Genomic DNA, 13,772 nt, shown 5'->3' on the forward strand with positions numbered 1-13,772 from the left:
TCAATAGTACCCGGGCCAATTCCCCGTGCCGTTTCCAAAATTCATCTCACTTGGGGATGGTCTAGGGAGATTATCGGGAAATACACCAGCCATGTTTCCTCCAAGAGGATAATTGCCAGCATTGTTTGGGGCGTTTCCAAGATTCGAAAAGTCAAGACCAGATACAGGATCTAGTTCCATTAGATCATCTGCAACAGGGAGGTGCTGTCCAAATACAGCATCCCATTGGTCCCAATCGAAGTTGATATTGGGGTCGACCATGCTTGGAGGTGTTGTAACACCCATGGTCAAGGGATTGGGCGCTGAGGGGTCTATGAAGGGGATGTTGGCCGAGGCATCGACGTTAGGGATTGGTGGTTGTGTTGGCTGTATGGGATCGGAGGTAGAGAGTTGCGCTGGAATGGGTTCACCAAAGGGACTCAGGTTGGGTGAAGATGAGTCCGGATTGACATTAGGCATGGGCCCAGTTGCAGGGTCGGGAATGATTCGGGATTCTGAGAGTGTTGAAGGTAGGAGTTTATCTTGGGGTTGATATTGGTATCGAAGAGGACTCTCGGTAGAAGGCGGAGTGGTAGGATTGGGAAAAGTATGAGAGCGGGTGATGTTGTAGAATCTTTTGTTGAAGTCTTGGGGATGATGGTTATGTGCAGCGTAGCCGGCTGCTGACCCAACTGGAGAGTCCGAGTAAGAAGAGCCACCACCATCGGAACGAGGGTCCGCTGGAGAGGCAACACCGGCATAGATTTGATCTTTTTCGGTCCAGAGCATTCGAGGATTGAGACCAGCCTTTTGCCAAGCTTTTTGACGAAGGCGGCGGATCATGTCCCAGGCTTCACGACCACCATCCTTCAATGGTCGCTGTGTTGAAACGCCATCTTCGCCGCCCACGACACCTCCATCGGGACCGGAGAGGGCAAGGATTCTGTCAATGAATGCGCGCGACCTAGGTGCCTCGGAGCTGTAAGGTCGTTCATACAGATCGATTAGCATGATCCTATGAGCATGATTAGTGGGATTCAAAAAGACGACAAGAGTTCGAGATGAGACCATACATAGTAGCATGCATTGGCTGATGGTTTCTGCGAAAATGTCAGCAACGATTACTGGCCAGTATAAAAATAAAGACAAGCTTACCCAGGCCAGCTCCAGTGAAAAGGTTGAAAGTCAGGATCCGTTGCAAGTTGGATGAATTTCTGCATGAATCCATGACAATGACGGAGTGCACTATTACAATTAGACATGAGATTCAAATTTCAATTCGATGCCCACGAACCTTTGTCGTGCCGCTGGCCAAATACGGCTGCGAGCATTCTTGAGAAAAGGTTGATAGGCAACGCAGAAAGCCTATTGAGTGTCAGTCTAATATGTTACTACCAGATATCTACAGGTCATACCTTGTCGATATATAAGGATAGAATTATCTTGGCCCATTTATGGAAGCACACAAGAACTGGCGAGTGATATTGTTCAGGACATCCAGTCGGGCCATCGCCTGGAAGCTCTGTATCGGAAGAACGACCATCCACAGGTGATTTCGACATGGACAAAGCTCTGCCTGATGCCGGAGATGGATTAGAAACATCTGCGCTCTCCGGTATTCTGCTTATTATGGAGTTGAGTTTTAATTGCAACTCAAGGAGTATAGACCGAAGTTCCTCCATGTCTTGTCGAGTGAGAGGTTTCGTTCCGAGTTGGATTTTTAGGATTCGGCGAACAGCACCTATTCATGATTAGGCTTGAAACTTCAATGAGAGGGACTTATTCTCACGGGCCATAGTATATTTCCCCCTTGCAGTCAGATAGTAGACGTTCACCATCGACGGCCCGCCGCAAAGATTCGGGTCATCTGGATTATCGGGCAATCGGCTACGGGACGCGATTTGCTTTTCGTACTGCTCGGCCGCAGGACTGCCCAGCAACGTGTCTTTGATTTCGCTGGTCTCGCACACATCCCAATAATTTTCATCGGAGATCAACGGGGGTAGGCCACTTGACATAGCGACCACTCCGTCCATGTGCATAATATGCCACCACAATCGGCGACGGTACTCTGCTTCACAGGGCTCTATGCCAAACTTGGCCGGGTCTCGGTGGAGACCCATAGTTTGAGCAACCCGCATAGCTAGACTGACAAAAAGACTGCTAGTCAGAGGCTCTTCCTCTTTGGACACAATTGTTTGCACAATAAGATATGCAGCGAGACCTTGAGGGGTTGGGCTGCGTGGAAATTTGATTTTTGTCAACCACCTTGTCACTTCTTCGCTATACATCGTTGAGAGCGCAGAACGTGACGAGGCGTTAAACTCGGCTTTGATGGCTCGAATCGAGATTGTCACTGATCCACCATACCAGATGGCATATAACAGTGGTATAAATGATGGGTTGGGAAAAGCTTCGCCGGAGTAACTGTTATAGTCAAACCAATCCCAGAAGGAATTGTATAACTTGAGGATTGTTGGTGGGTGTATAACAGGACTGATGGCGTGTACGCCAGACATGAAGCCCTTGTACAAGATATGGCTCTGGCGTCTTGTTGGGATGTGATCAAGCATTTCAGGCTCCACCACTCTCTCGTTGACAGAGGGAGAATCACCAGAGGGGAAGATAATTGATTGTTGAAAGGAACGAGATCTAGGCGTGGTTAAAGGTGTTGGGCTGTCCATTGATTCTCTCCAAGACTGCCGACCGTTGGAAAGTGGGTCGATCGGTTCTTCGATGTCATTGTCTAGACCAGACTGATCATGCGAGCGATTTTGGTCTCGGAGTAATTGGTTGAGCTCATTGATCTAGATTTCGAGTCAGTCGAAATTATGTATCACGGAATACAAAGGGAGCATACCTCGTCGGAAATGTAAGCCCAGTATGTGGTTCCAACATACCTGGTAAAGAGTCAGCGAAATCAATCTGATCAAAATAAAGTACCACCAACCGTGACCTCCCGCCGTCCTCCAAACTCAAATGACCGAGGTTCAGACTGCCAACCGGATCCACTAGATCGGTTGCCTGACCAGATGGAATCGGAAACTCATCGCCGCTTGACTCTGCAGCAACGCGACGTGGACTGGCGGCTCTTTGTGCAGCTCCATTTCCATTCAGATTGTGATTGTTTTGCCGCAAGTCCTCTAACTGCCGAGGGTCCACTTTGGTATCCGGGGCCGATGCCTGAGACCCCACAGCCTCGAGGGCTTGGTTTCTCCCACCAAGCCTCTCGATCATTGACATCAACTTGTCCAGCCGTGATTCAATCGCACTTGAGTCGGGCTTTTCGCCTGTTGCTGAATCCGCCCGCCTCAAGTGACCGTATATTGACTGGAGTTCGTCCACATCCTCTTCCAATGTTCGTGGTGTCTCTCTCCTTCGTTTGATGCCCTGTCCTGGTTGGGAAGATCCTTCGCGGGAATCGTCATCTTTTTGCGACGAAACATCATATATGCACTCGGTGTTGTTCTTCACGCAGTTTCCACAGATCGGATGTGCCTAGTGAGAGAAAGAGATGTCAGTCAATTTTGTACTGCTAGTATCCATATCATGAATTTCAGTCTACCTTATCACATTTGACTTTCCGGCGCCGACAGGTGTGGCAGCTATAGCTTGCCCGGTTGCGGGTGATTTGGCGACCTGCAGCCAAGGGTCCCTTCAATGGAGGGAATGAGGTACCAGGGATAGCACCCGGTACGGGCTGAGTATTGGGCGGACTAGGGTTCATAGTCCGTTAGACATTGAGGATTAGACTTGAAGCATGAAAGCGATACGCGCAAAAATGAAGACGCGAGCCGATTGCGGGGATCATCGGAGTGACGCCCAGGTGGGGCTAGTTAATGGTCAGCATTCTCGCCTCGGGTTTCAGGCAGCAACAACCATTTCCATTTCCGTTTCTGTTCTGTTGTCGACATCGTCTCTCTACGACGTTTTATGGAAATATTGAGGGACAGAAATTTGATGGAACGGAATAAAGCAAAATATAGCACTTTATTGGGGCTTCGATTGTCTAGGCATCAATACAGACACCAAGAACTATACCCAGAGTCTGGTTGTAACATCAACCCATGATTATCGATATATGAACCGGAAACCCCCATACTTCACCAGCCATAAATCGTATATCTGAAGCTTCGAATAATTGCTAGAGGACAAGGTGCGTGAGATGGGAGTAAGCCCCTTTGTAGATCTGTATCTAGGGCCTGCCATTGGCTCTACATATTCACAGCGAAATTGCACAGAAACTGGAGAGATTCGAAAGGAATAATGAATAGCACGCTTTGATAGGTGTGCATAGAATAAAAATCAAAAACTCTTTCTCAACCTGTGAGAATGGCTGCTCTTAACTATACGGGGTAGACGGTGTCCACGTAGGCGCTCCTTGGGAATTTTCATGCAATCCCATGCAAGTCACTTTGAGAAGGCGTTTGACCGACAATTAGAGATAATTTTGAAGCCAACTTGAATGCCATGCTTCTATCCGTAGTGAGAAATAAGTGCTTGTCAAGATTACAGTCTTACTAGAAGCCAAGTATTGGCAGGAACTCCATGGAATTCACGCAAATTCAAGTAAATCCACAACCCATTAGAATCGCAGTCTGATATTATTACCACTCATATCATAATTGGCAGATAAAAATACCAGCGCGGACGGATCTTTCCGGTGTGATAATTTTTGCGCCAACAAAAGTGGATGCCAGCGCCTAGGCGTAATCGCACTCAGCCACTAGAGCCATGATGAGCCCCCTCCGAAATAGCTTTTTTTTGACTATGAAACAGAAGTGCCAACTGGGTACTATGCAAGCTAATGCAAGAGGTACTTCGGGAAGTCTCAGTAACCAATCAATGGAAATGCATCCGCACCATTCAACAGCATCCAGAGGCCGCCCTCGATGGCCCAGACTGCGCGTTTGTTGTTCATTTAAATGGAGGCTGTTTATATGTCCTCACATATTCCCCCCACCTCTAGGCAATCTTACCTTAATATACTTTGCCTCTGGGCATAATGAGCTTCGGCGTGAGTGTGGGAGACTTCGTTGCGGTCTTGTCGTTGGCCAATAAACTACGAAAGGATTTTGTCGGCGCCCCCAGTCAATACAGAAGTATTGCTAAAGAGTTTGTGCCTAGTGCGTACGTTATCATTCATTTTATTAATACATTGGCGAACAGGGTCAGAGGACTGTCAATCGTCCTCCAAGATGTCGATGATCAACTACCCCTCTCCGCAAGAGAAGGCGGCTCTCAAAACCCAGAATTGGATGAGATTTCTCATGGCTGTCACATTCTTCTTAAAGAACTTGAAAATGAGCTTGATAAATATAGGGTGGTCCAATATTCCGGGGATGATATACAAAAGAAAGCGATCAGCGTGTGGAAAAGGGTTTCCTGGGATTCCAAAGAGATACGTGAGCTGCGAGATCGATTGGTCTCTAACATGACATTGCTCCAATCATTTCTGAGTGCTATTTCGAGGTAAATAATCAATTCCCCTTTAGTTCCACCTCTTGATCGACTCTAATATGTAAAACAGTAAAACAGCATCAGCGACAAAGGAACTCTTGGATGTGATGAACCATCGACAAGAAGACCAGGAGAAATCTAAAATTCTTGACTGGCTTATTACTACCGATTACAATTGCCAACAAGACGAACACATTGGGGTAAGGCAAGCGGGTACTGGGAAATGGCTTCTTGATTCGCAGGAATATGAACATTGGACTCGAACGCGACAATCAAGTGTACTTGCTTTAGGCATACCAGGTGCTGGTAAGACCATTTGTTCTGCTATAGTTGTCGATGATTTGACAGATCGGTTTGAACACGGCCGAGAAGTCGGCATAGCATACCTCTACTGCAACTTCAAACGACAAGAGGAACAGAATGTTGAGCACTTGCTTGCTAGTCTTTTGAAACAGTTGAGCCAAAGAATGCTCGATTTACCTGATGCTGTGAGAGACATGTACGATCGCTGGCAACGTTCAAAGAAACGTCCTCGATTTGATGATCTTTCGAAGGCTCTACACGCCGTTGTTTCTTTATACTCCCAAGTCTTCATCGTAATTGACGCCCTCGATGAGTGCGGGTCAGCAAATGGTTGCAGAGCAAGACTCCTTGCTGAGATAATGAAGCTTCAACGTGAGACTGGTGCGAATGTCTTTGCAACATCGAGACCCATGAAGATCGATGATTGTTTGAAAGGAGCAGCATTGCTTGAAATACGTGCGCGTGAGGACGATATTCGAAAATACGTTCGTGGCAATATGTTCCGACTGTCGGGATTTGTTACTGAGAATGTATCATTGCAAGAAGAGATTGAAAACACAATAAGCCAACGGGTGCAAGGGATGTATGTATCCTTTTCACCCTATGTTTACTTCCTTTCTGTGGTATTGAGTTGCTCATGATTGCCCAGGTTTCTGCTTGCAAAGTTTCACTTCGAATCGTTAGTAGGCAGAATGACAGTTAAAACCACTCGTACCCGCCTCAAAGAGCTGTCTGAAGGAACGGACGGGTATGACAAGGCGTACGATGAAGCTATGCAGCGCATCAATGCACAGCTCCCAGAGCAGCAAGAGCTAGCTATAAAAAGTCTGGCCTGGATAACCTTTGCAAAGCGGTCTCTTACGGCGCTAGAGCTTCGGCACGCACTTGCTATAGAGGACGGGAAATCAGATCTCGATGAAGAGAATATCCCACGGATAAAGGATGTTCTTTCTGTGTGTGCGGGCCTTCTCAATACTGATGGTGGTATTGTTCATCTGGTTCATTATACAGCCCAGGAATATTTTGAGAGAACACACACACGTTGGTTTGCTGGGTTCTCAGAGACTCATATAAGCAATCTCTGTGTGACCTACATCTCGTTTGACAGTTTCGGAACAGGGCCATCTAAAACCAATCAGGCTTTTGGCAAGCGCATTCGAAAATATCCTTTCTATGTCTATGTGGCACATCATTGGGGCAATCATGCGCGCGAAGCTCAAAATTGCGGCCCAGAAGTGATAAGGTTCCTAGAAGATGGGGCAAAGCTTGAGGCATCCGTTCAGACTCTACAAACCAGAAGAATACCAGTCTATTCCCGAAGAAGTATCACCACTCTCGTGAGTGGGCTGTTTTCAAGAGGAACGACGGGGCTTCATGTCGCAGCATACTTTGATTTCCACCAACTGGTTAATTTACTTCTCCAACATCACCACATTCTGGAAACGCGCGACAGTAACAGTTGTACACCTTTAATATGGGCGTGCAATTTCGCTAGAAGAGATAGTATGGCGACTATCAACTTACTTCTTGCCAGTGGTGCATATATCGATGCAGTGAATAAGTACTATGAGACTCCCCTTTATCTGACCGCCTCGGACGGAGACGAGGAGGCAGTGCAACTTCTTCTTGATTTTGGCGCAGACATCAATGGCAACAATGAGAACGATCCACCCCTCGTGGTAGCGTCAGAGGAGGGACATTTAGGTGTTGTCAACCTACTCCTCTCGAGAGGAGCAGATCCAAACCGGACTGGGATGGAATTTCCCTTCGGGGAGACCCCCTTGGAGCGCGCATCATCGAACGGCCATCTCCAAATAGTTGAACTGCTCCTTAAAGAAGGTGCCGATGTTACCGCACACGCCTTGAAATCGGCCGTGTCGTACGGCTATGAAGATGTCTTCGAGATTCTCCTTGCAAAAGCGACAAGCATTCCTAGTCCGTCTGCAATTTATGAGGCAGCGCTTTGTGCGGCATCAGAAAAGGGAAACCATTCAATAGTTCAGACGCTTCTGAACAAGAACACCGACGTCAACGCGCACTACCTTTGGGAAACACCACTTATTGCTGCATCGAAGGGAGGACAGATTTCGATGGTTCAGTTTTTACTGGTCCATGGAGCTGATGTCGATGAAAACGATGACAATTATATAACTGCTCTTCAGGAAGCCTCGTGCACGGGGCATCTGCAAATAGTCAAAATCTTGCTACAGCATGGGGCCAATATTAATCAAAATGGTCGTCGTCATGGAACTGCTCTTCAAGCAGCCTCGGGCCGGGGGTGTCTACAGATAGTCGAGTTCCTGCTACAGCGTGGAGCGGATCCCCTAATTCGTGGTGGGCCAAAAAAAACGGCCCTCGAAGCTGCAAGGTGGAGCCGCTATGAAAATATCGTGGAGCTGCTGAAAAAGCATATAGTGGAAAAGCGTCAACGGCAGGTACTAGATTCAGTACGCCTGAACTCAGAGGTACCACAAATGGACAGCATTGACAGCATTGTATGTGAATAGTGTATTAGGTTCTATTTTTTTATTTCCAATGAGTTCCTTGCAGTAATTTCATAAGACAAACAATCATAAAGAAATACAGCAAGCTTGGAAATATTGCAGCCATTGCCGGAAAGCAGGTAGAATAGGGTGGTGATATTTGTGAAATATGTCCTGAAAAGTACATACAAGTAATGTCAATTCAACGCCCATCTAGGTCTACTAGACATGCTTTCCAGCTTTTGACTTTGGTGAATGCCTATATTTCCACCCGAGATTTTGATACTGAATATCTACGAATAGTCACATGGGCATACATGCAAAATTAGATAAGCTAAACATGGAATGTGAGAGACAATGTAGTCATGAAGCGTAATTCTTGATGATCCAATGGATCACTAGCAAAATAAGAACGATGGGAGAGCATTATTAGAACAGACAGACCCAGGTAGGGGGTATAAGTAGCCACTGCGTCTTGAACTGCGACTCGCCATTCTTTTACGAAATTTATTCATTCCCATGGAGATGTTTAGACCTTCTCTTCAAAGAGACCATCCTTCCAGATAGTAGCGAAGGGAGTGACACCATCCTCACGGAAGTCAATCAAGACGTGCCTGATAGTGAATCAGAAGCGTTAGTCAAATACACGACAGGGAAAGGATGTGAAAGAACTTACATGGCTTCACCGTTCATGGATTCGCCCATCATGACATCGAAGTTGTCGTAGTTCTTCAGAATGTACTTCAAAGCTCCGGCCGCCTGTTTCTTCCAATCGTCGCTTCTAGCGTCGCGCTTGCTGAGCATCTTGAGGTATTCTGTCGAGAGAAAGCATTAATCAATTGCATAATCAAGGCCACAATGAACAAAAATTGAGGAAATTATAGGCCGGTGCAATGTAGGAGAAGGGAGTTATAAGCGTACTCTTCAGGTGAACCTCGAAGTCTGACTTGGAGGGCTTGTACTCGTCCTGGAGCCAGTTAAGGCGGAACTGGTCCTCGATATCGTGAACCATCTTGAACTCGCCCTCACCACCATCATCCTCCTCAGCATCCTCAGCGGAGGGGTTGGCACCGGCGAGTTCGAAGTTCTCGCCACCGACACGCTTCGTGTACTTTCGGCAATCACACTCCCAGAGGACGAGGGGGAATTTCTCGCTGTCCTTAAGTTTGAAGGTATCGGCGACGATCTCATCGTTGGAAACGACGTCCTGATGGGACTTGTCAGCTTCAAATCGCTAAACTTCCTGAGGGCAGGAGAAAATTGACCCCTCAGGTAAAGAAGGAGGGGTAGTCTAAGGACCTGTATCATGTAGAGAGGCATACCTTGTAAATGATCATTTTGGCGGAGGAGCAATTGGTACTTTTTTGATTAAGAAAGATTGAGGGGCTGGAGTAGGAAGAAAAGAAAAATAGGGAAAGATTTTTCTTCGATTTTATTCAGGCGGGGGACGAATCGAAGAGAGGGGCGTTTGCTTTGTTTGCTCTCGAAGAGATAGTGTATGTACATACAGTATGTACATACAGTAGTTACCGCCACAGGTTCAATTTAGTGTTGTACACGTTGCATCTACGGAGTACATTAATCATAATACAGAAACAGGTTCGAGACTTATGATCGGGATTTATTTCATTTAGTACTTCATATTTCTCTTTAATGGTGACTGGAGGAATTGTATCGAAACCAATAAAAGTACATGCAACGTACAACAGACCAACTCCGTCAATTGGCCAATCGGAGGTCGATTTGAATCTCACCTTAGTCAGCATCGAGACTCCCCGGGGCCACGGCCAGGGCTGATTAACTGGTACCATACCATACTGTATTAAATATCCTTTTACTCCATAAGCTTCAAAATTTCTGTTCGGTAAGTATGACCACGCCACCTGGACAGCCGTCTCCGGCGAATTCCATTATCTCCTGATCTGAATCGCATATCTTTTAAATCTTCATCTTCCTATATCCTTTCCTTCATCATTATCAGATCATTTCTTGCCTGTAATAACCGGCGAGTGCCGAGACTTCTCTAGCTGATCGCAATCAATACTGCGTCGCGCCTGCTACCCGTCAGCTTCCGGACTCGGCGTGGTAGGCAGTTGCTGACAAGCGTACATTCTCTTTCCTAATCCACGATTTGCTCGTCTATCGATTCCCTCCTTTGATACTTCAAACATTCCAATATTTTTTCATCCCATCGACATTTTTAGCGCCACTGCACCTCGATTCTTGCCATTCTTTCATCATGGCTGTCAACGCATCCGTCGCGTTTGATCTGCCTCCTCTCCCAACTTACATCTTGACAAAGCGGGACGATCTCCTCGCCCCTCTTCCCGATAACATCCTATCGCTTCTTTTGCCTATCATCGCATACTGGGGCATGTCCATGATCTACCACTATCTGGATGTCAATGAATACTTCGTCGAGTACCGGCTCCACACTCCCGCGGAAGTTTTAAAGCGAAACAAAGTGAGCCGATGGGAAGTCATCCGCGATGTCGTTCTCCAACAGGTGATTCAGACTGTTGCTGGTTTGGCCTTTCTGTATTTTGATGCCGAAGAAACTGTTGGACGAGAGGAATACGATGTGGCCGTCTGGGCCCAGCGATTGCGGATCGCCCAAAAATCGGTTCCGTCATTATTGGCGCTTGCTGGAGTTGATGCTATGAGCCTTGCGAAATCTGTCTCTCAGAATGGCCACACGATGTTGGCCGGAGCTCTAGCCGGAGGATCATACCCAGGAGTCACCAAGTCTCTGGTTCTCGACACTGGGGCTGAGGTTGTGGTGCCCGCTTTCACTAGCTGGGAATCCGCCGCTGCTGGCTTCATCTACTGGTACTTTGTCCCGGCTCTACAATTCATGCTTGCGGTGTCTATTGTGGATACCTGGCAATACTTTTTGCACCGAGCTATGCATCTGAACCGGTGGCTCTATGGTATGCCTAATCCCTTTTTCTTATTTTTATCTGAATATTGACCATTATAGTGACATTCCATTCCCGCCATCATCGTCTCTATGTTCCTTATGCCTTTGGTGCCCTCTACAACCATCCCTTTGAGGGATTCCTCTTGGATACCGCTGGCACTGGAATTGGATTTTTGGTATCCGGCATGACCACCCGCCAGGCCATGTGGTTCTTCACAATTTCGACTATTAAGACCGTTGACGACCACTGTGGTTACGCCTTCCCTTGGGATCCATTGCAGCATTTCACTTCCAATAATGCCGCCTACCACGACATTCACCACCAAAGCTGGGGTATCAAGACGAACTTCTCCCAACCCTTCTTCATTTTCTGGGATCGCCTGCTCGGCACCCAGTGGAATGGTGAGGTCAAGCTGCGTTATGAGCGCGCCCGTGACAACGCACAAAAGCAAGTCGACATGGATGCTATTAAGGCACCCGAAGTGGCCCCTGAAGTGGCCCCTGCTGTGACTGTGACCGAGAAACGTGAGCGTGAGCAAGTGGTGATATCGACCGAAGGACCAGCTACGCGCACGCGGCTGCGTCGAAAGACAGTCGATAGTCTCAAGGGCCCCAGTCACGGTGTTCCCGGAAGTGTCCTCCACAATTGAAGCATTGATGAAATGAACCTGAACATTTGCCGATTTTTTATGCATTCCCCCAACCCCGTCCTTGGAGCTGCTGGTCGTCTCCGCCAGATCGTTGGGCTTTTCGTCATTTTTTGTATATGGGACAGCGAGCCCAGTGTATTAATACTTCAGAATGTGCTAGTCCATCCTTTGTACATGGATCGCTCTACGACCTACTGTCCATAATGTCTATTCATTTTTTATCTACATGCTTTCGTGGGTGCCCAACGTGAAATCAATGCATTTGCAAATATCATAAAATGACTGCTGTCAGCGGAATCAGGTCTTTTATAAGAACCTTAAAAATAAACACTCATAAGATGATACTTATCAAGTGCTAGACGAAAGCAAAGAACGAGAGCAAATTGCTCGATATGCTAATCGCATAGGGATAAAACAGCAAAGCAATGAAAATAGAAAGGAAGCACAAGGCAAGCAGAAACCAAATGAGACGAAAAGCCATTCGTAAACATCAAAGTCCCTCAGGTTCACACAGCAGATTCCCGGCCGTCGTCGCGCCAGCTGGACTTTCATGTGCGTTAGGCGTATCAAGCTCATCATCACTCCACTCGCAGTCGGTGGAGCAAATCGACAGAGGCGCAGGACGTCCTTGATACGGATTCGACCCCGTTGTCTTGTACATGGAAATCATCTCATCTAGTGCATCTGGCCTCTTGAAGTCAGCGCTCGGGATCCTCGGTGAAAGCGGATTCCCAGGCGGCCCATAAAAATTGTCGCGGTGGAAACTGTATTTTCGCCCTTCAACGGGATCCACAAATCTAATCACGCGGTCCGGATGAAGACCGGAATGAAGAGCCAGGTGAAGAGCATTTTGATGACCCGCAGGTGCTCGCTTCCCTGCGTCCAATGAATTCAAAAGCCTCTTGTATGATAATTTCGACTGGATCTTCAAGGGGCTCGAGTGAACAGGCCGGCTGCGCCCTTCGTTGTCAGTGTCAGTATCGTGGGGGCCGAGCTACATATGAAATTGGAGTCTTCCCAACACACCTTTCCGCAGGATGGGTTTCGAGGATCACCGGCGGTGCCTGGGGATGGCACTTCTTCGCACACTTATGGATCCCATCGCTGCCTTCCTTCCCGGGCTTGTCTAAGTCCTTGTCGCCGATCTTGTGGTGCCTGTGCAGTTGTCTGGTGTCCGCATGAGCTGGATCCATGTACCAAGCCTTAGTACAGGCCTTGCGAGTGGCTTTAAAGATATGGGCGAAATAGCTGGAGACGCTGTGCATCTCGTCCAAATCCTCCTGAAAGTGGTCGATGCAGCTATCGACGAATTTCATCAGTCGGCGCCGGACGTGGTTCACACGGGTTTGCGTGCGGGAGAGCAATGCGGTGCGCAAATTGCGCAGTGTTTCCTTGTCACTCGCAATCCGTGCCAGCATGCAAGCCTGGCATTTGCTCGTCTCGTAAATCCATGCGCCTGGTTCGCTGGCGCAGTCCGCGGCTGGCTTTTCCCACATACCTCGAATCGACTTCAGTTGCGCAACAATGACCTTGTCCAGGGGCTTCAGTAGTTCTGGGTACGCATCGAACTTGACGAGGTGGTGGCCTACCTCCCGCTGGACGAGCCAGAAGATTTCATGTGTAAGATTGGCGTTCAGTCCTTGGTGTGTGTCGCACAGAGCCTTGCTTGTTCTGATCCAGCGGTCACGACGTAGTTGCTTTGGCAGTTCCTGAATCAGTTGTTTGACGAGCTGCTCAGTGCGTTTGTCTTTAGTGTTGTCTATATGGAAGATCGCTGTTAGTTTTCTCAGTTCGCCCTTCCTTAGGTCGGTGACTAACTGGGACCCGTGTCCAGAGAAGAGGGATCCATGTCGAGTAGCTGAAGCTCTTCTCTTCCTTCCGAGTCGGTCTCCATCTTTGCGCGTATCTTGTCTTGTTTGTGGAGAAGGTTGATCGACGTTTATAGCAGACTTGGACATATGAAGGTGGTAAATTATG

At 47.7% G+C, this 13,772-nt stretch overlaps 5 protein-coding genes across 5 annotated transcripts; 2 read left to right on the forward strand and 3 right to left on the reverse strand.

Moving 5' to 3' along the window:
• Positions 1 to 3,706, reverse strand: N7529_005323 (putative C6 transcription factor; the record flags this gene model as incomplete). The annotated part of the gene is made up of 9 exons (XM_057240850.1): positions 1 to 994; positions 1,053 to 1,079; positions 1,135 to 1,224; positions 1,274 to 1,344; positions 1,395 to 1,720; positions 1,769 to 2,786; positions 2,840 to 2,879; positions 2,930 to 3,477; positions 3,545 to 3,706. The coding sequence occupies 9 exons, from the start codon at positions 3,704 to 3,706 to the stop codon at positions 1 to 3; spliced, it is 3,276 nt and encodes a 1,091-aa protein (XP_057100145.1).
• Positions 3,707 to 4,984: 1,278 nt separating this feature from the next.
• N7529_005324 (uncharacterized protein) lies at positions 4,985 to 8,374 on the forward strand (the record flags this gene model as incomplete). Its single annotated transcript, XM_057240851.1, has 4 exons — positions 4,985 to 5,451; positions 5,510 to 6,325; positions 6,392 to 8,237; positions 8,321 to 8,374. 4 exons carry the CDS (start codon positions 4,985 to 4,987, stop codon positions 8,372 to 8,374), a joined length of 3,183 nt encoding a protein of 1,060 aa, XP_057100146.1.
• Positions 8,375 to 8,754: 380 nt separating this feature from the next.
• Positions 8,755 to 9,562, reverse strand: N7529_005325 (translationally-controlled tumor protein; the record flags this gene model as incomplete). The annotated part of the gene is made up of 4 exons (XM_057240852.1): positions 8,755 to 8,839; positions 8,902 to 9,040; positions 9,147 to 9,432; positions 9,548 to 9,562. 4 exons carry the CDS (start codon positions 9,560 to 9,562, stop codon positions 8,755 to 8,757), a joined length of 525 nt encoding a protein of 174 aa, XP_057100147.1.
• Positions 9,563 to 10,464: 902 nt separating this feature from the next.
• On the forward strand, positions 10,465 to 11,795 carry sur2 (sphingosine hydroxylase; the record flags this gene model as incomplete). Its single annotated transcript, XM_057240853.1, has 2 exons — positions 10,465 to 11,155; positions 11,206 to 11,795. The coding sequence occupies 2 exons, from the start codon at positions 10,465 to 10,467 to the stop codon at positions 11,793 to 11,795; spliced, it is 1,281 nt and encodes a 426-aa protein (XP_057100148.1).
• Positions 11,796 to 12,285: 490 nt separating this feature from the next.
• Positions 12,286 to 13,689, reverse strand: N7529_005327 (uncharacterized protein; the record flags this gene model as incomplete). Its single annotated transcript, XM_057240854.1, has 3 exons — positions 12,286 to 12,748; positions 12,822 to 13,554; positions 13,614 to 13,689. 3 exons carry the CDS (start codon positions 13,687 to 13,689, stop codon positions 12,286 to 12,288), a joined length of 1,272 nt encoding a protein of 423 aa, XP_057100149.1.
• Positions 13,690 to 13,772: the final 83 nt, after the last annotated feature.

The sequence above is a fragment of the Penicillium soppii genome (genome assembly GCF_028829465.1).
Source record: "Penicillium soppii strain IBT 18220 chromosome Unknown utg000004l, whole genome shotgun sequence".
NCBI lineage: Eukaryota > Fungi > Ascomycota > Eurotiomycetes > Eurotiales > Aspergillaceae > Penicillium > Penicillium soppii.